The sequence below is a fragment of the Leuresthes tenuis genome, unplaced genomic scaffold (genome assembly GCF_036924035.1).
Source record: "Leuresthes tenuis unplaced genomic scaffold, fLeuTen1.0.hap1 SCAF_16, whole genome shotgun sequence".
Lineage (NCBI taxonomy): Eukaryota > Metazoa > Chordata > Actinopteri > Atheriniformes > Atherinopsidae > Leuresthes > Leuresthes tenuis.
In genome coordinates this window covers 24,352,393-24,372,406 of record NW_027325370.1, presented here as the reverse complement: position 1 = coordinate 24,372,406, position 20,014 = coordinate 24,352,393, and the positions used below count along the sequence as shown (strand labels likewise).

The following is a 20,014-nucleotide window of genomic DNA, read 5'->3' as shown; positions in this document are numbered from 1 at the left end:
CGTCACTTTTAAAACATTTTGGCTTAACACAAGAAGAAAACAATTTCCCAAGGAGCATTGGTACCTTCAAGAATAAAGCCAGCAAAATTAATGTTTGCCTGCACTTGAATAATATGAAATACTTATATTTTCTATTTTATGCCTTGAAAATATACTCTTAGCAAATGTGGCTCGACTTTATTGACTTAAACCCAACAGTGTCTCACAGGCCTCTTTAGATTTTGATACATTCCTCATTTATGATTAGGATTCTGTACTCTTCCAAAGTGCTTTATTAGCAGAAAGTCATCGCAACACCGTGTACAGTTAACTTTATGAGCCCTTTATCGTGGGATAAAAGGCTTTGATATGAAAATTATATTCTATCAAGGTCTAAGTAATGAGCTGATGGTGCAGCACAAATGCTAGATAAGCCTGGTTGCCTCTTTGTTAGTTTCGTTCATGCATCATTATGTATCAAACTAAAAACTCAAAGTCCAACAGATAAGCATGAAACCCAGACAATAACACGTTATTTGTAATGTTTTATTCTACAGCCCACCAGAATATTTTATGAGAAATGCAGGAAAGAGAGCATCGTCCTCCTGATCTCCAGAAAACAGATCACAAATACAAACAGCTAACTGGCTAATCTACATTCGTTTTCTTTTTCCATATAAGCTAAATATAAAGCAGCAGCTCATGAGAAATGCCATCTTCAAGTTCTAATCTTTAACTTTAGGAATCTATCAAATAAAACCTATCAAATATAAAGGTGCATTGTTCTCTCTGTTCAAAATGGTCTGGGACCATCTCGTTGCGCCTCCAACTCCCAGCATTTCACAGTACACTCCAGCCTTTCCATGACTTTACTCAAGTATTTTGTGCAAATCTTGATTGCTCCATCCAAACTGATGGTTTTCTAGCACCGGGCTGTAAAATAAGGCATTATAAAAAATGGCAGGCCAAGTCTCAATGTTCAAAAATACAGTCCTCACAGCAAAACAGCCAGGTTAAAGCTAAATTTACGAAAACCCTGTTCCTTCGAGAATGAAGTTAGCCTGCGAAGAAACGACATTCATCCCTCTGGGGAACGCACTTCATAATACTGTCGCAGTGACAATACACTAGACATCTCAAAACATGACACCTGTAATAAGCCCCAATAAAACAAAAGTTTCCACGTGTCCATTGCTGAATAAATTAGAAAGGACAAAATGAATTCTTCTGCAGCAATAGCACTACTTTCTGTCAAACAATATATTAAAGAAAGGCAAAGAATGTGCTTATATAGTACAGTATGACCAGCTGTTGCCAGTGCTGACATTTATATGCTGATGTATCCTTAGTTCAAAGTGAACTGTGACATCTGAGCATAGGCCTGGCTCGGAGGGCCTCTGTGTCTAGTAAAAAATAGAATGAAATAAAACAAAATAAAATAAAATAAAAGGGTGTTTGTTTAAAATAATAGCCGACTCTCTAACACTGGTAACATGATGTTGTAAAGATTTACTGGTTTCTTTTTTTTCTTTTTACATAAATACAGCTTGTAACTGCCAAGGGGTGAGAGCAATGGCGGGATCGGGTATCGAGGACTAAACTGGAGGTAGAGAGAATGTGGGCAGACTTAACATTGGGAGGGGGAGATAAGCAAGAACTTGTTTCAGTGGGAATTCCAACATTATGTTTACAAGAGTTAGATGTCCTCAGTCGCTGCTATGTCTATATAGCAGTGGAGACTGCTGCTAAGTTGTGTCATGCAGGTTTGAGTGTAGAAAGGGGATAAAGTTGGTATGCTTTAAGGCCGGATGAGGACATGCAGTTGGTGAGATCACGTCTGATGCACCTCGTGAAACATCAGCTCTCGAGGGATTCGAGTCTCTGGACCGTAAATCTTGCCGGCTCGCCGCTCGAACGCAGCGACATTCTGCTTTACGACTTCATCGAAGAACATGGTGGCTAACTGGGAGTGGAGCAAAGAGCGGAACTCAAAGGAAATCTGTCAAAAAAAAACAAAACAGAACAGAAAAAGTTCATTAAAAAAAAAAGTCTCTTTTTTAGCATGTACCAAACTGAGAGGCAGAGTCATGACACAAAGCAACAACAGAAAGTCTATGCAATAGTTTGATCAGAAAGAACTTTAATACATTTGCATAGTCCTGTTTTCGCTAAAGGTTTAAATAATTCAATTGTCATCTTCAATCAGATATGACACCGTTACGTTTGTGTTTCCAGAGACTACGTGTGGAACACTTTCCAGGTGTCGTCTCATATTTATGCTGAAGACGAAATACTTACAAATAACCACTCATGAAATAAACTTTTGTTTTTAAACTTCAGTCTTGGTACAGATTAAACATAATGAACTAATAATATTAGGCTTTAATCTTTATGATAACCAAACAGTCTCATTTATCTTAATTTAGACGTATTATTTAGGTCCATCAAGAGGACCAGACACCTACTCAGTGAAAGACTGCATGAAGCAGGCCACAGGTCACTTACAGAAAAGTCTACCGTGCAGGTGCGAGGGTAACCGGGAATGCCAGGACTAAAGCGCCATATCGTCTCCAGGTGATTGAACAGCTTTCCGTCTGTGCACACTGCCTAAAACAACACATAAAATACCATTTGGGATTACAAGAAGGAATGCAGAGCAATAGGTGTTTGTTGACATCACAGAAGCTACCTGCCTACAACTAAATATGGGATTTCAATAGGCCTTGTCACATTTAACCAGTTCTAACCTTTTAGCATTGTAAATCCCCTTCCCATCAATCTGTACAACGCAGAACATCAGACATACTGTCGGTCACTACACTATGGCCCACTTACTTTGACTAGATGAGGCCTAACACAAGTGATCATCGATGTGTATCTCTCCACAACAGGAGGGAATCCAACTTCAAGCTGGGCTTTGGAGTGACCTGCTCTTCTCATGATGGTCTGGGACTTCTTGCACCAAGGCACAAAGTGTTTGTAGTCATCAACATTGGCCACCACCTCATACATTTCCTGCATAGAATAACTGAGAGCAGGCATCCCAAGGTTAAAGAACGCTTTTTTTCCCCTAAACTCAACAACGCAGTTATTACTAGCTCATACTGGTGCATTACCCAAGTATCCTGCGCTCAGAGTACTCCTTTCGTTTGTTGGTGAGGCTGATGAAGTTTCTGCTTTGAGGAATAGTCGCCATTGTGTCCCAGTCTTGAAGGCAAAGCACCCTGGGACTTCTCGTCATCAAAATGCCACACGATGACAGGTGTCTAAAGGGTGAGACCACACTTTCTGTGAGCCACAGTCTGGAAAGACTTGGATATGCCACAGGCACAGTGCGTACCTACAGCGACGACAACAATAAAGAAAATGCCCACTATATCGCAGCTTCCAGCACTTCGTGCACTCAATGAGCTGGACCAGGAGGTTATAGAAAGTCTGAGTAGGGAGAATGCTGGCATTTTCTGAATGGAGCCTTTTCATGTGAAGCGCAAAAAAAAAAAAAAAAAAGCTGTGCGGTGATATGCCCGTTGCATATTTTGGTCCTTATCAATAGTTTTCTTTTGGGAAAAAAAAAATCACAAGTGGGCAAATGAACCTCAATATAAAATCACAACAGAACACACAAAAAACAGGCTGCATTTGTTTCCAACAGCACTGACAAACACTGATTTTCTTAACGAGAAACGAGAATTATAGACGATGAACTGAACTTTTTCATTTTTAAAAAAAGTTTTCAGCAAAGCTTCTTGCCGTTGTGTGCAGTCACCATATGGAAATAGTCGGCTTCACACGTGACAACAGTGTTTCATGTATGTTCACTCAGTTTAATTTAAAAAAGAAGTTCCTTTGAAAGGAAAACAAATTATCTTAAGATAACCATGTCCAAAGCAACTGTCAAATTTGCTAGTGTTGCTAACTGCTTTTCATAACAAACACGAGCCCATCGCGGACATATACGTGACCTATTTGAATATATACTGGCGAACGTGGTACCAAACCCTTAACTCCCTTGTCCAAATGAAAAGAAAAACCATGACACATTTTAGATAAGAAAAAGTCTAAATAAAGACAGTCTACACTTTAACGTTACCTTGTGACCTTCTCACTACGACGTCCAATCTAAAAGTGACCGGGTGTCAGTTCTTTTTAACTCAATGTCTAGCTGTGTGCCATCAGCTACAATAATACCTTCCAATATCTCCGTTACAGGCTTACCTGATGTTTTGTCGCAGGCATCCTCTTTGCACCGCTGTACGAGACGAGCGAGGGGAGCCCACAGCGGCAATCTGGAGAAAGTCACTGAATGTACGCATACCCATGGGTAACCTCCGGGCACCGGCCGTGGCTGCCATCAAACCTGTCACTCCGAGTCTGGTCCAAGACAGCGGAGGCAGAAAAATTCAAGGTTCCAGGCCAAAGCCCCCTGTTTTAGAGCGGTTATGTAACACGTATCGTTAGCTAGCCAACTAGCCTTTTCTTGAACCGCGTCTCCAGCCGCTTTTAAAGCTCTGAGCTTAACCAACGTTAGTTAGGGTAGTCAACGGCTAACGTTGGCAAACGAGGTTTCATAACAGCCCGGCCAAACGCGACATATGGCCGCGTTCCAGTACTTTTTCTGTAATACTCACATCACTTTGCGTTTAGAGCACCAAAGTTCCGACGAAGTCGTCTTATTTAGGCTATTTTTGGTTTGAAATTCTGTCAAATTCCGTCCAGCTGCGGACGACCTTCTGCCGCTAAAGAAAACGCCGGTGTGCTGGGACAGGCTGTTCCTTTCTTCTGTCTGTTCGCCTAAGCCCAACAGCTCTGTGATTAAATGCTGCCCCCGCTGTGCTGGAGGTTAACAGCAGCCGTTTCATTTCATATTAAAAAATACATTCTAACAGGACGGAATAGCATACCACACAACCAACTGAAAGCATCTGATGGAAGTGTAACATCAACATTTCACCACAAAATGTGATGCAGAATTACCACACGGATACCCAAAATAAAAAAAATGAGGAACAAAAATGAGCCACATAAAAAAAAAAAAAAATTAGAAAATAAGGGACAAAAACACGAAAAAAAATTAACGAGACACAGAATTATTTACCTGAATTATAAATAAAGAAACTCAAAAAGGCAGAAAAGAAATAAAAAATGGTTCGGTAATGTGTGCCAGTTTTGTGTTCACTTATGTCAAAATGAACTCTGACAAAGACTCAAAGGAATTCCTGCTCAGCGCTTAAGCAGTTTTAGTTATCCTTAGAGCAAACTATTTTCCTGAAAATAAATGTTCATGCTTTATTTTCAAAAAAGACTTTGGAATAACTCGTAACTGAACATAAACTACGTTTTTAATTATATTACTCCAAATAAAACAGTTTGGTGAAAGCTAAGCCTAGCAGAAGTAAATTCTCCTAAATTCAAATACTACATTTTAATTTCTTGAGATCATTCTTGTGCTAGTTCATTAACTGACGTGTACGGAATATACAAGATAGGAGCTACTTGAAAAAAGTCAATATTATCTTGATATTACAAGCAAGTTATGTCCTTATCTCAAGATAACAGAGGTTGTTTTTCCATGATAGTGATATTGCCTGAAGGGCAGCGACTATTTATAAATGTAGCAAAGTTGGTTACTCTTATTCATGCCCACAGATACCACTGTCCGTGCTCAAGAGCAGTTTACTAAGCTCAGTGCAGTGAACAGAACAGTACTGTTTTTGAACAATGAAACAGCAATAATGAACAATGAAATTAGGAGCTAATATTGGATGGACACATTTTCAAGCACACCGTATCTGGTGCTCTCGAGAAAAGAAAAAAAAACTTGTTTTCTCATTACAACAGGTTATGTGATCATCATCTTAAGATAACAGAATAATTGACTCATGGTCTCAAGATACGTGTGTGTGTTATAAATCTATCTGCCCCACATGAGTACAGTTTAAGTTTTCCTTATTTTACGGCTTCTGTGCTCCTCAAAAGCATTGTTTATGTTTGACCTGCGATATTTTCCTGCTATAAACGTTTTTAGGGAAAGCTGAATGTTTTACCTTTTACTGCCACACGGTGTCGACCTTTCCTCGGAGATAGACAAGATCAGACCGCCACGCCTGTAGGCGGACCAGCACAGTCGTAGCCAGCGTCGTCAGCCCAGACACTGGATACAGACAACAACAGTGACAGACCGAGACCGCATTTCTGTTTGCATTCAGCTATGGGTGTAGTCTGAGAGGTGGATACAGTAGCGCACCGCAACTTACCTCGAAGTTTTATCCTCATGAAGGAGCTCCGTCCTGGCTGAGTTAGGGAGATGGGAGTACTCAACATTGCAGACCAGGTACGTTGAAAGAAAGCGCTCCGTGTTTGGGCTGTGGCGCAGTCTAATTGCTGGGAAGGAGCTGCTGTAGTGCGCAACATACTAGACCCATGACATTATCTTGGTCATTTGCGGTGCTAGTTCAAATATGTAGTTAGCCGAAACATGTTTATAGGGTTTTGGGTGAAATGCGATGCCGTGCTTGCTCGCGTTAACGTATGCGTTGCTGGGAATCCATCCCGGGCCGTGCCCTGGGTCTGGGCCAGCAGAGCTCCGTAGCAGCATTAGCTAGCGAAAGCTTTTAGCTAGCTGACGTAAGTACTGAGAAACAGGCCTGTAGGCCGCAGACAAGGCTCGGTTTATCTGCTGGGGGAAAAAAATAGAATCAGATTCAGTTTATTACTACTGACGCTTGGAAAACAGCATGTATCGTCATGTAGGTGTTTTTAGTGATTTAACTGAATAGGCACTGGTTCTAACTACTTGAACGGATCAGACAAAGCAGATTTAGGTGATAATGCCCGACTCATCGGTCCGGTTCAACGGTAACATTTTTTTTCAATCAGCTGGTGTTTGTGTGTTGCAGCCTCCTCTGGTCCAGGCCATCTTCAATCGTAATGCTGAAGAAGTTCAACTATTATTGCACAAAAAGGAGGATGTCAATGCACTGGTGGGTTTGATGTACATTAAGTTTTAGTGTGAAACTGCAGGTCTTAACGGACGTTAAGCCTCTAGTAAAGTCGAAAATTGACTGCGATTCTCCGCTAATTGATTGTTTGTCCATTTGTCAGGACCAAGAGCGCCGTACGCCACTTCATGCTGCTGCCTGCGTGGGTGATGTCCATATAATGGACCTCCTCATCGAATCAGGTGAATCTGCTGCATCCATTTCAGATAGCTGGCTATCACCCGTTGCCATCATGCAAGCCCACAGGCCCCTCAGTCGTGTGCTGTGCTGTGCAGCTGTATAACCTGCAACATCTTTCTCCTTCTGATACTTCTAAATACTGTCTTGCAAGATCTCTGTGACTCCATATGAGTTAAAAAAAAATGTCTTTCAGGTGCCAGTGTAAATGCTAAAGACCATATATGGTTGACCCCTTTGCACAGAGCAGCTGCTTCCAGGAACGAGGTAAGCCTCCATTTCAAAGATTCAAATGACTTCAGAGTCAGATGACTTAATAACCGTTTTCCAATGTGCATTCGCCCACTGATGCTCCATTGCTCATTTAGACTGAAGTTCCAAAATATTGCACTGTTGGAAGGTAATGCCGAAAGCAGCAGGTTGAATAGATGCTTTGATTGCTTCCTTTCTCAGAGGGCAGTGGGTCTGTTGCTGAGGCGTGGAGCCGATGCAAACGCACGAGACAAGTTTTGGCAGACCCCACTGCATGTGGCCACCGCCAACCGTGGCACGCGCTGCGCAGAGGCCCTGCTGTCCCAGCTGAGCAACCTGAACATTGCAGATCGCACCGGCCGAACTGCCTTGCACCATGCAGCTCAGAGTGGGTTCCAGGAGGTGAGACTGCAGTGATTTGCATTCCCTTTAGAGATTTTTTTCTCTCCTTGACTGTAGTTCTATCACAGTTAAATTGTACAATTAATTTCTGACAGATGGTGAAGCTGCTGCTGAACAAAGGGGCCAACCTGAGTGCCATTGATAAGAAGGAGAGACAGCCTATCCATTCTGCTGCTTATTTGGGTAAGAAAGTTTCGCTCTCGGCGGTTCTGTACGGATAATTATTTGCATCACAGTCTGAGTATGAAAGACTGAACAGATTTTTTTGTTTTTCTGTTGATTGTTGGAATTAGTAGATTTAAAGATTTAGTTGTTTTTCTCTTGCTGTGCTTCCCTCAGGGCATTTGGAGGTCGTGAAGTTGCTGGTGTCTCGCAGCGCTGACAAGAGCTGCAAGGATAAGCTGGGTTACACACCTCTCCATGCTGCTGCTGCAAGTGGTCATATCGAAATTGTAAAGTACCTACTGAGGATGGGGGCGGAGGTGAGTGGTTACCCAATTATTCTTTACACAAATATTCTCCCAACCAATCTTTGTTATCATAAATTTTCTGTACATATTGTGCTTCATCAACATATAAAATCCGATCAGAGGACAGTTCAATGATTCTCAGGATTCGGTTGTCACGGTCTGATATTTCGTTTGTGCTTTCCGGTCAGATTGATGAGCCCAACGGCTTTGGAAACACTGCGCTCCATGTGTCTTGCTACATGGGGCAGGAGGCTGTGGCTACAGAGCTGGTGAACCACGGAGCGAACGTTAACCAGCCCAACAAGTGTGGCTACACCCCCCTGCACTTGGCGGCCGTCTCCACCAACGGTGCCCTCTGTCTGGAGTTGCTGGTCAACAATGGGGCGGATGTCAACCAGCAGGTATAGAAAGAGCTTCTTATTCACCGTGTTGCCTGTGTTGTTTTCACGCGTGTATTCTGGAAAGTAACCAAAGAATTTGGTGCAAACATTTGTCTGGACTTGCTCTTTTACTCATGAGGCACACAACAGGAGGTAGTCTGTGTCGGGTGCATTAAATCCTGGGTGTCTAGAGGGCATGACAACAAGCAAATGTTGGTGATGCCATCATTTAAGTGTTTCATAAATAAATGTGTCTCTTGCAATTACTTAGAATTAGTTGGATTTCAAAGTTGGGCCATGAAAAGAGAAGCTCCTGAATTCCGCTGTTTCTCTTGTAAATAACCCATCTTCTTTTTCATCAGTCGATTGTATTCTGTTTAGTTTTTTGTTTTTAGGGTGCAGTTGTGTTTCAGAGTAATTGAATCAGCATACATTGTGAACACAGAGAGAAATTGATAATTATATTGTCTATTCCTGACAATAGAAGCACATTGTTATGGTTTAAGTGTGCAGGGTTGGATATCTTATTAATATTATTATATTATAAACATTTTTGTGTGAAGAATAGGAACTGCACGAGAAATTGAATGTTCTTATAGATTTAAGGATCTGTTAGGACCTCCAGACACACTGAACTCTTTGCATAATACGATCTATTTGTTATTCCTTTATCTCATATGGGACCTTAACAGCAACTTACAAAAGTTAAAAAAGGGTCAAAATGTTGTGTTATCTTTACTTTAAGTGAAAACTAACCTATATTGTTTCTGTTACCCTTTTCAGAGCAAAGAAGGAAAGAGCCCCCTGCACATGGCAGCCATTCACGGACGCTTCACACGCTCTCAGATCCTCATCCAAAATGGTAAGCAAGGTTTTTTTGCCGTCTGACTGAACTTTAAGAATGTGTTGGCGCTGACCCCTTTCTCATCTTAATGAGTCTTGAATACATTCTTCTTCTTTTTTTTTTTTTCTCTAATTTGCATTAGGTGGGGATATTGATTGTGTGGATAAGTATGGCAATACCCCTCTCCACGTTGCTGCTAAGTATGGCCACGAACTGCTGATCAGCACTCTTATGACCAACGGAGCAGACACGGCCAGGTATCAGAAAAGACTTTCACTGGTGTTTTAGCTTGTCCAGAAAAAGTAATGTTGTAAAATAAAACCATTACTGTGCCAAGATGCGTTTTATAGGTCAGGCTCTACAAATCATCTTTTCTTTTCTTTCCTTATTGACTGTTTGGTTTTTGCTGTTTTTTCAGACGTGGGATCCATGGAATGTTCCCCTTGCACTTAGCTGTGCTGTACGGGTTTTCAGACTGTTGTCGCAAGTTACTCTCCTCAGGTTTGTTCCAGAAATATGTGCGCTCTGATTTAATTAATCTTTTAAGTCTGTGTTCATCTACTTTTGGAGCTGTCACCTCCAGCTGTTCCTTCATTACCCCACAGGTCAGCTGTATAGTATAGTTTCATCGATGAGTAAAGAGCACGTGCTATCGGCTGGGTTTGACATAAACACCCCTGACAACTTTGGGAGGACCTGTCTACACGCTGCTGCCTCTGGGGGGTAATACACACAATCTCTTGAGATTTGTGCCTTCTCATATAATCGGTTTACTTCTATTCCTCTAATTGTTATCTGTCTCTACAGGAACGTTGAATGTCTGAACTTGCTCTTAAGTAGCGGTACCGATTTGAATAAGAGGGACATAATGGGAAGGTGAGTTCCACTTTATCTTGTCCGTTGGTTTCAGTTTTTTTTCCAGTGCTTGAACATCATTTACGCACAACCAAAGCTAAGGAATCAGAGTGACTTTTCTCCCTTTCCTCCGCGCAGGACACCGTTGCACTATGCGGCTGCTAATGGGAGGTACCAGTGCACTGTGACCCTGGTTAGCGCTGGCGCTGAGGTCAACGAGCCTGACCAGACGGGCTGTACTCCCCTGCACTACTCTGCTGCCTCCCAAGCCTTCAGCAGGTTGGAAACATGTTTATCTCTCCATTTGGGCTCTTTTGTGAAACAGCACTCAAAGACACAAAAATTATGTCCAACTCTGACAAAGAATCAGAGCGATTTCTGTGCAGTGAATGGTAAACACTTCCAGGTTTTTTAAATTCATAAACAGATGCCAGTGTTTCCACTATATTTTGAACTTTGGTGTTCAGGAAACATGTTACTCTTTGTGATTGGATATTGTCTCTAATAATGCAAATGGTGCAAGACTAAACCATGGACAACTATTTCTGATATATGGAGTATATACAGAAAAATCAGAGAACGAAGTGTCAGAGCTTTTACAACAAGGCATTCACTGCAGGCAGAGTACTGGTTATGTTGTTAGCACTGTGAGCAATCCTGATTCAATTACAGTCGGTTACATCTTGGTATTTGACCGAAGCAGTATTCCATATAAGCACATACCAAGTGGAGCAATTACGTTTGACTGGTGTGGCATGGAGTTAAATGTTTGTGGAGGTACTCAGCAGGGTTTGGGGAAGCTTTGGTGTAACCTGCTGTTTTGAATAACCACACCGTAGGCTCTGCATCAGTCTGATGTCAAAGCGTTTGACCTAAACAACCAACCAACCAACCTGTTGGTTGTGAGAATAAATGCATGAGAAATAGAGAGGTACCATTATATAAAATCAGAAACGTGGGACTATTCTATTACCGTTAGCAATGTTGCTTTAGTTATCAACAAAGCGTATTCGCTCTAATTTGCTGTAAAGGAAAAGGGCCAAGATAGGAGCAAAGATAACCCAGCTTGAACCCAAGAAACCCACCTCTGACTTACTCACTGCGCTTACCAGCGTTATTACTTAATAATGCTTTGAATTTTGCAATGTTAGGGCAGGATTGGGCCTCCCAAGAGTGTCACCAAATTGCTAAAATTAGATGGTTGTTTTTTACACCTGAGGCAGATCTTAGAATTCTCAAAACCTGGTTAGTGTGTTTTCTGTCAGTACTCATTCACTTAAAGTTTCTTCATATGTAAATTTGTGCTCATCCTTTAAAATCTTGCAAATTGTTTGACAGTGGAGTTTTTTTTTTTTTTAAAGTCTCAGCATTTATCATTTTCTCTCTTTCAGAGTCGATCGTCACTTTTCTGGGAACCATCAGAATGATGAGGATGAGGCAAAGGAGTCGTACTTGTGAGTTTTGTTTATTTTTTTCTATTTTTCTTCCACTGTTAGGTCTGACCATAACCACGTCTTCAAATGAAATTGATTAAAAGTTGACCGTTCTTGTTGTTACTTTGTAACAGCTGCTTGGAGCATCTTTTGGACAATGGTGCTGATCCATCAATGGTCAATTCTAAAGGTTACAGTGCAGTTCACTATGCAGCTTACCATGGCAACAAACAGAACCTGGAGCTGGTGAGTGTTCAGGGGCATTTGTCTGTCTCATTATGCATCACACGCAGTGTTTTCACAAGTTGAAAGTTAATTGAAAAATATTTTAAACTGTTAAATATAATGTTAATTAAAGATGTCATGTTGTGGAGTGATGGTATTTTTTGTCAGAGAGCACAGTTATAATCCCTCTGAGTGTATCTTCAGTGTTAGTGTGTATGAGCCCCTCCTGTACAGCTTGAAGCTGACAAACTTCCAGATGACCCTCCAATGGATAAACCATGTTATTTGGCTTTACTAGCATACTCCAACCGTTTCTTGCGAACTTTTAAGGGTTAATTAATGGGATGTTTTGCAGGTTGTTTTTTAATTGAATTCAGGTGTACATTTGACATTGATAAGTGGAGCATGTTTTGCTTTACCTCTTTCCAACTAACCTGCTTTGCCCTTACTTTCAGCTTTTGGAGATGTCCTTTAATGCACTAGGAGACATAGAGAGCAGTATTCCCGTCAGTCCTCTGCACCTCGCTGTAAGTGTTGCACACAAGGTCGCCTCTTGTTGTAATTGGCTTCTTAATCTTGACTAATTGCAAAGTTGTGACTGCCCTCGTCTGCTCTGTCAGGCCGATAAGGGCCACTGGCAGGCTCTGCGTGTGCTCACAGAGACAGCAGCTTATGTGGACATGCAGGACGCTGCAGGCCGTTCTGTACTCTACTTGGCTGCACAGAAAGGCTACACACGTTGTGTGGAGGTGCTTTTGGCTCAGGGGGCCTCCTGTCTGCTCAATGACAACCGTCTCATGTGGACCCCAATTCACGTTGCAGGTATAGTGCTCTCAGCTGGAAGTTTCAGGCCATAGCATACCATTTTTTTTGGGTAGTTACCACCTTGTATAGTAAATGTTATCACAATAGTGTGTTTTCATCCCAGCTGCCAATGGTCACTCAGACTGCCTGCGCATGATGATTGATTATGGGGAAGAAGGGGATCTCACCAATGTCGCTGACAAATTTGGCCAGTGAGTTGTCGTCTCCTAAAAGCATGACTGGGATTTTGGTCATTCAGCTTTGAAAAATAACTTATGCCATAAGCTCTTTTGCCAATTGAATGCAAGAGCATCAACTGGGTTTTATTGTTATGTTTGTCACCTTCAGGACCCCTTTAATGCTAGCTGTTCTGGGAGGTCACACTGATAGTGTCCACTTCCTACTTGAGAAGGGTGCCTTGCCAGACGCTAAGGACAAGAGGGGCAGCACAGCTTTGCACAGAGGGGTATGTCGAAAATACTGTGTGGTGCTATATTCTTTAGCAGAGCAGCAACAGTTTCAGAAAAAGGAAGAGGGGGGGGGGGGGACGGACTTCATCTTCACTTCCACTTTTAAATATAGTAAATTAGTTGTTAGATATATAATAAAACGTTCAAATGGCAAAAAGGTTGCCAGTTTCCTGGTTCAAGTCGAAGCAGAGTTCAATGTAGATCTGCAAAACGATAAGCTTTCCAGGAAGGAGGAAAAAAGTCTCAATAAAGAGCCCTGTGTCCCAGCTGTTGTAACAGAAATCAGAATTCTTTCGAGATCTTTGTTCTTTGGATCTATTTTCAACTTTACTCCTCATTTCTGATCTGGAACCAATACTACTACTTCTTGTTGTTTGTTTCAGCACAAAACTGTGCTTTCAGCAAATGAAGATATTAATTGAAAAATTGTCCTCATTTTGGATTCAGAAAGTGTAAAAAAGGTGGTTTTTCCAAGTTTTTGTTCCGTATATGTCAGTGTCTCATTACTTGCTGTTGTTTTACAACCAGGCGGTGTTGGGCCACAATGACTGTGTGACGGCTCTGCTGGAGCACAAAGCTTCTGCTTTATGTCGGGACACCCAGGGTAGGACACCGCTGCACTATGCTGCCTCCAGAGGCCACACAGAGATACTGGCTAGTCTGGTGCAGGACGCCATGGCAACAGACCCACAAGATAAATTGCTGGACAACAAACAATACACCCCATTACACTGGGCTGCTTACAAAGGTTTGTTCAGTTTCATTAACTGAAAATAGCTAACCTAAACATTAATGTCACAGTTAATCACTCGAGCATCTGTCGTGTGTTTGTTCTCAGGGCATGAAGACTGTTTGGAGGCTTTACTTGAATTCAAAACATTTATCCATGAAGAGGGAAACCCTTTCACCCCCCTGCACTGTGCTCTGTGAGTATTAACCTTACTTCCACTCTTGTGTTCCAGGATGGGAAAACGAATTCCTAAAAAATACGCTCACTTGATCAAATCATTTGACTGATTTAGTACTGTTGCGTTTAGGATGAATGGCCACAGCGGTGCTGCAGAGAGGCTGCTGGAATCTGCCGGGGTCCACATGATTAACACCAGAGACGCCAAAGGAAGGTAAGGCTGCAGAACACAGCACTGTTCTATTATTTAGGAACAACTTTGCTTCGGAAGGAAAGCATGACTGCATCAATAAATATGAGAAAGAGAAAAAACACAGACGCTTAAACTAAATGTTCCTTGGGATTATTCAGTGATGTCACCTGCATCTGTTTCCTCTGCCTCAAATAATCAGACACGAAGACCTTAAGCTTTGACTGACAAAGAATGTCAGTGTCCTGAAAATCCTGTCTGAGTTTGACCATGTTTTGCCTGCTGTCAAAACTGGAAATACTTGGAATGATGTCACGGAAGAGCATACAAATAACAGGAAATGACTCAAAAAGTGCTCTGTGGAAATAGTTGAGTTTACAGTGGATTACGGATGGCTGATGAGGTCACTGACTTATCTATAACAAACCGTTCTGCATTAATAGAAGTACCACGTCTATAATATCTAGCAATATCTAGAAAAGTTATACAAGGCTGTATATAAGGAAGCAGAAGCAGTATGGAGCAAAAAAAACTTTTAGTACCAGTTTATGTCTAAAAATGACTGTTTGCCACAGAAAGATTTGGACAGAACTACAATCCTGCCAAACACTGTGATGATACAAAATGGCTATTTGTGCCTGTAGGACCCCACTACATGCTGCCGCCTTTGCAGAGGATGTTGCAGGACTCCAGCTGGTGCTTCGCCACGGAGCAGAGATCAATGCAGTGGACAAAAGTGGACGTTCTGCTCTGATGGTCGCTGCTGACAAGGGACACAGTGGCTCTGTGGGTAAGTCTAACACCCTTCAGGTTTGAGCGTACGATTCTTCAGGGTTCGGTGTGTTCTTAAGAAAGTAACATCATGTAGTACTTTTCAAACATTAGTTACAATACAAACAAAGCTGAACTAAGTCAGAAAAAAAAAACATTTGAAGTGCTTGTAAATCCAGGCTAAGAGGTTGTCCTTTAGTGAGAAGCTGAGCTTTTCTGCCTGAGATTTAAAAAAAATAAAAAATGAAATAATGAACAACAGCTATTTGTCGTGCTGTGGGTTTATTTTGCTGAGATGATGTATGTCAGATGTAATAACTGTATTTTTTGTCTTGGTGCTGCACAGCCATCCTCCTTCACCGGGCCAAGGCTGATCTGACACTGCTGGATGAGAACAGGAACACTGCCCTGCACTTGGCCTGCAGCAAGGTACGCAAGGTCATTCACCAGATTCCAAACCCAAGATGTCATATACTCTGTTATTGATTCTGACAGGAGCCTGTGCGTGTTTTTTGTTTTGTTCTTCAGGCCCATGAGATGTGCGCTCTGCTGATTCTGGGCGAGATCCACAGTCCCACTCTCATAAATGCTACCAACAGTGCTCTGCAGATGTAAGGACTCGCCGTACTTATGGGGGACAAAGACCACTTTTAGTTGTAATTTTATCGGCCAACACTTAACATTCCACAAACCTATGGCCATAGCTTTGTGGCACTTTCCATTCTCCTGAATGTCTCTGTGGCCTTCAGGGGATTTCTTGCAATTCGGCACAAATGCTTTCTTGTACTCAGGGATGAATTTGATAAATAGTTGTCATCAAAGGTTCTTGTCAACTCATAAAACACATTGTTGGTCATAACATAAGAATTCCTACACTAGTTATGACACAATGTGAAACCTTTTTTCGTTTGTTTCTGGCCATTATTCAGCATAGCTGTAGAACAGAAAGAGGGACGTGCTGTGAGTGTTTCTCATTTGGTCCACTATTAAATTAGTAACACTAATGATGTTCCGCAAGTCCCATTCCCAAAACCGGTATCAATAACAGTGTACATATTTTCATTAATCCATTAATTAGGCACAAAAGCAAACTGTATGTGCTGTAGGCTTTCTCTTTTGATACTGGATATTTTGACATGTTACAGTAGCGAAAGCACAGATTATTTTAATATAACGGTGACAGAATAATGGCTCATTGATATGCCGCATGGTCATAGTTAACGTTACTAGTAACAGCAGTGGTAAAAATCCTCTTAAATCTCAGCACTGCATTCCGGATGGTTCTTGATTTGAAATTTAGGGTAGCCTTTATATCTTAGTTGAGGATTGTACCTCAGCTGAAGTGCAAAGTAAGGACCTGCTTGATGTTACATTTCTGCCCTGTTCTTTCCCAGGCCCCTCCATCTTGCAGCACGCAATGGCCTGGCTACGGTGGTGCAGGCACTGCTGAGTAGAGGAGCCACAGTGCTGGCTGTGGATGAGGAAGGTGAGGTACTCTTAGTTTGGTTTATACGTTCTCAGGACTAAAAATAGCATCGTATCAAAATGTATCCAAGGTCTCTTATTAATGACATCAAAGTACTGATTGATTGCCTCGCAAGTCTTAGATGTTTGAGCTTTGTTTGTGGTAATTGTATAAAACATGCCAACAGCTTAGATTGATTATTAAAACCCTTAGAATATTTGTTGGCCCCTTTAGTAACAACCTACCTTTTAGTTTTTCACATTTTAGCTTCCAATCTCCTAATTCATGGAGCATCCATTCAACATTACTTTAAATAACATAAATCGTGGTTTTGAGAAAGTTTTCTTCCTTTCGAGCGGTGCTTTGGTCCCCATCACTTTCTGAATGAAAAACATTTAGCTCCTAAGCTGCAGAAGACTCGATTGTGTTCAGTAGCGAGTTACAAAACGAGTCACAAACTTTTCTGTTTGAGCACTGCTGCTGAGCACATGGTGTTCAGTACAGTCAGGTTCTGCGACTTGTGCTAGAATTGACAAAAATACAAGTTGTGAGTGAAGCAAAGCTATAGATTCAGCAGTTTTAAAGTTTTAAACCAAAGCAGTTGAGACTCACATGTTCTGTAGAGTTGAAAGGGAAACTGAAAATGAAAGATGGCTCTCTGCAGATGCATGTTTAACACCTCTTCTCGCTTTGGTTCTTTGATCAGCTATAAAGATTGAAAGAATGATAATCAGAGATGCCTGAAAGTGTAATTACCACGTTTTGTGCTCATGTGTTTGTGTTGATTTTTGTTCAGGCCACACCCCAGCTCTGGCTTGTGCTCCCAACAAGGATGTGGCTGACTGCCTGGCTCTGATCCTATCTACCATGAAGCCTTTCCCCCCACGGGACCCTTCCTCCTGCTCCTGCTCTCCTCCCACAGTCTCCTCCTCCCCGGGTCTCAACTTGCTGAAGCACTGCGGCATCACCGCCGCCTGCTCCCCCCTGCCCAGCAATGGCCTCCACAACGGCTACGTTAAAGACCGCCACGGGGCACCGGTGGGCCTGGACGGGTGTCTGTCTGAGTGAGGTCTCGCGTCCCTGCTCAGTCAGCTGCTATCACCACCAGGGGGGGCGACTACCTTTAACATGGTCGAGAGGACCAGGAGAGCACCCACCCACATGTCTGTTTTCTCTGTATGTACGTGTTTGTGCGTCTGTGTGAGCGTGAGCGTTTGGTCTTCTCTTGAGGTGCAGTCAAACTTAATATGCAATTAGATCCTACTCCTCCATCTCCTAGTATTGCTTAATACACAGAGGCAGATTGCTCTACAAGGTCACTCTGATGAGGTGAGGCATTGAGAATAAACACTAGCAATCTGGCCATCTCCAAATCATTTAACCCTTTAAAACCATGCTGACGTAGTTATATAAGCAACATTAAAGAGCATGGAAGTGTCTGTATCGACCGTCTTTCTCCTCATATCATTTAGTAGAAAAGTCATATCATGTCGTGGTGACCTTGTAGAGGAACATCCAGCCTTCCCGAAAGAATGATCAAAGAGTTTCTTTGTTTGTTTTTTGGGGGGTTCTTCTTTTTTTTTTTAATTCTTTTTTTAGTCTCTCTTGATTTTTCTGTTAGCCTAGATTTTTATGAAGAAACCACACAAGGGAAAGTCTAAAATTAGCTTGAGAGTGCAATGCAATCTGAAATCTGGAAAAGGGTCACAAAGATGTTAAATCTATAGTGTACTTAAATGTGCGGCCTAGAATTGTTTGGCATTTTTAGGATTATTTGGTAATGCTGCTGAAGTCATTAGCACGTCTCCTTCCAAAGGAGAGCCATGTCGGGGTCAGTATTGTAACATCCTTACATTCTTAATGCTGACCACTTTTTTTTTTTTTTTTTTTAAAGATGCTAAATAAGTGTTTGTTAAGCTAGAATGTTTCTAAGCATATAAGTTATGACCAAAGTTGATCAACACTACTATGGCTATAAATTATTTATTTGAGATGAACTGTACTGTATAGAGAAAGACAATAGATCTCGATATACCTCGTCAACTCGTTTAGCAGCTGCTTCATCTTCACCCAGGGTCCGTAGGCCTAATGTTCTCTTTTTGTACGACTAGAGAACTACTGTAGGATAGTGACTGACTGAGGCCTTGTTTATTTCTAGATGAAGGCTTTACTAGTAATATCTGCCAACAACACCTCATCAAAGCATCATATATCTGAGCACATAAATGAACAAGCCATTTCAATTTGTTTCCCATCTCTTTAACAGTGTTTTTTTGGAAAAGATTTCAGAATTTGAATCCTGATTATTGAAAGAGAGGAATTAATTTAGTTTTCAATTTTGTTTATTTTAAGGCACTAAAGACTTTTTTTTTTCATTCTTTTGCTCTTTGTGTTTTCGAAGTTGGCCGTCAGCGTTGGAGTATTTCTCGGAGCTGGTTGCACTTGTCTTAAACTAACGGTTTGAATTGACGCGTCTCGGTGGTGAACTGTGGTCAGTTTGAACAGATAGGTTATTGTCTGCTGTTTGTTTTTTTTGTATTGGGCAGTTTTCAAGCAATATTTTCTTTTGGCCTTTTTGTTGAGCGTTATTGAATAGACAATCACTGTCATAAGGGCTTTTGTTTCCCTAGAATGTGTTTGATTTTTCTTTCTTTCTTCTCCTTTTTTTTTTTTCGTCTCCATTATTTCATGAAAATTTTACCTAAAGACTAAACGAATGGCTCTGTGCGTGCCGGGCATTTTACTGTCAGTGTCAACACAAATGCACTGGATTGCCTTTATGGCATCTCATGAAATGCCTTCTGACCCATGCCTTCTGTATTGCATCATTTCAGTCGGATTGCTTAATGGCAGAGTAAAATGACAAGCCCTGATAATTGCCTCCTATTTGATCGCAACAGCATTTCAATGGCGTTGCATATATATATATATATATATATATATATATATATATATATGCCCGGCTTATCTTTATGCTCCGGCATTACTGATGACCAGGGAGTCAAAATCCCTAAAAGAACCATATAGGGCTAAGAAGAGAGGGATCTTTGCTTTGGCCAATACCTGTTTAGATTTCAGGAATAGCAGAAATCCAAATATGTGCTTTTTGGTATCCATTTTATTGTCTCTTCATCCCATTTTCTGGTACTAAGTATACTAAAGATGATTGTATCGGACCACTAGAGCTGTTTGTGACTTTTAGATGTTATATCTATGCTATTTAGTTGTCTTTTAAGAAAAACAAAAAAGCCATCGGATGATGGTTAGATTACACTGAGTCGGATTGTTTTCATTGGCGTGATAACTTCATATCCACTGGTAATGAAGTGGCACAATTGCACACGTTAGTTGACTGGATGAGAGATGAGGACCTAGACGAGGCTGTGTAAACT

General features: G+C 41.5%; 2 protein-coding genes across 2 annotated transcripts; one reads left to right on the top strand and one right to left on the bottom strand.

Annotated features, from left to right (window-relative positions):
* Positions 1-1,612: 1,612 nt before the first annotated feature.
* On the bottom strand, positions 1,613-4,763 carry coq10a (coenzyme Q10A). The gene is made up of 5 exons (XM_072367391.1): positions 4,195-4,763; positions 3,096-3,245; positions 2,815-3,007; positions 2,485-2,586; positions 1,613-1,978 (listed from the first exon to the last, which is right to left on the bottom strand). The coding sequence occupies exons 1-5, from the start codon at positions 4,329-4,331 to the stop codon at positions 1,811-1,813; spliced, it is 750 nt and encodes a 249-aa protein (XP_072223492.1). The 5' UTR covers positions 4,332-4,763; the 3' UTR covers positions 1,613-1,810.
* A 1,362-nt stretch (positions 4,764-6,125) lies between these two features.
* ankrd52a (ankyrin repeat domain 52a) lies at positions 6,126-19,534 on the top strand. The gene is made up of 28 exons (XM_072367909.1): positions 6,126-6,310; positions 6,876-6,959; positions 7,081-7,159; positions 7,351-7,421; positions 7,608-7,808; positions 7,904-7,991; positions 8,148-8,290; positions 8,467-8,679; positions 9,442-9,520; positions 9,645-9,759; positions 9,921-10,003; positions 10,108-10,225; positions 10,310-10,378; positions 10,496-10,636; positions 11,749-11,811; positions 11,925-12,036; positions 12,471-12,542; positions 12,636-12,837; positions 12,944-13,031; positions 13,168-13,285; positions 13,818-14,037; positions 14,128-14,215; positions 14,327-14,410; positions 15,031-15,176; positions 15,504-15,586; positions 15,686-15,768; positions 16,552-16,643; positions 17,419-19,534. The coding sequence occupies exons 1-28, from the start codon at positions 6,284-6,286 to the stop codon at positions 17,688-17,690; spliced, it is 3,234 nt and encodes a 1,077-aa protein (XP_072224010.1). The 5' UTR covers positions 6,126-6,283; the 3' UTR covers positions 17,691-19,534.
* Positions 19,535-20,014: the final 480 nt, after the last annotated feature.

Excerpts from the sequence above, each read along its gene's own strand:
- coq10a (XM_072367391.1), bottom strand. The coding sequence starts at position 4,331 with ATGGCAGCCACGGCCGGTGCCCGGAGGTTACCCATGGGTATGCGTACA. Across the intron at positions 3,008-3,095 it reads TCTGAGCGCAGGATACTTGG|TTATTCTATGCAGGAAATGT; the intron begins GTAATGCACCAG and ends GCCTGCTCTCAG. Across the intron at positions 1,979-2,484 it reads CCTGCACGGTAGACTTTTCT|ATTTCCTTTGAGTTCCGCTC; the intron begins GTAAGTGACCTG and ends TTTTTTTGACAG.
- ankrd52a (XM_072367909.1), top strand. The coding sequence starts at position 6,284 with ATGGGAGTACTCAACATTGCAGACCAG. Across the intron at positions 12,543-12,635 it reads TCAGTCCTCTGCACCTCGCT|GCCGATAAGGGCCACTGGCA; the intron begins GTAAGTGTTGCA and ends CTGCTCTGTCAG. Across the intron at positions 13,032-13,167 it reads GTCGCTGACAAATTTGGCCA|GACCCCTTTAATGCTAGCTG; the intron begins GTGAGTTGTCGT and ends TGTCACCTTCAG.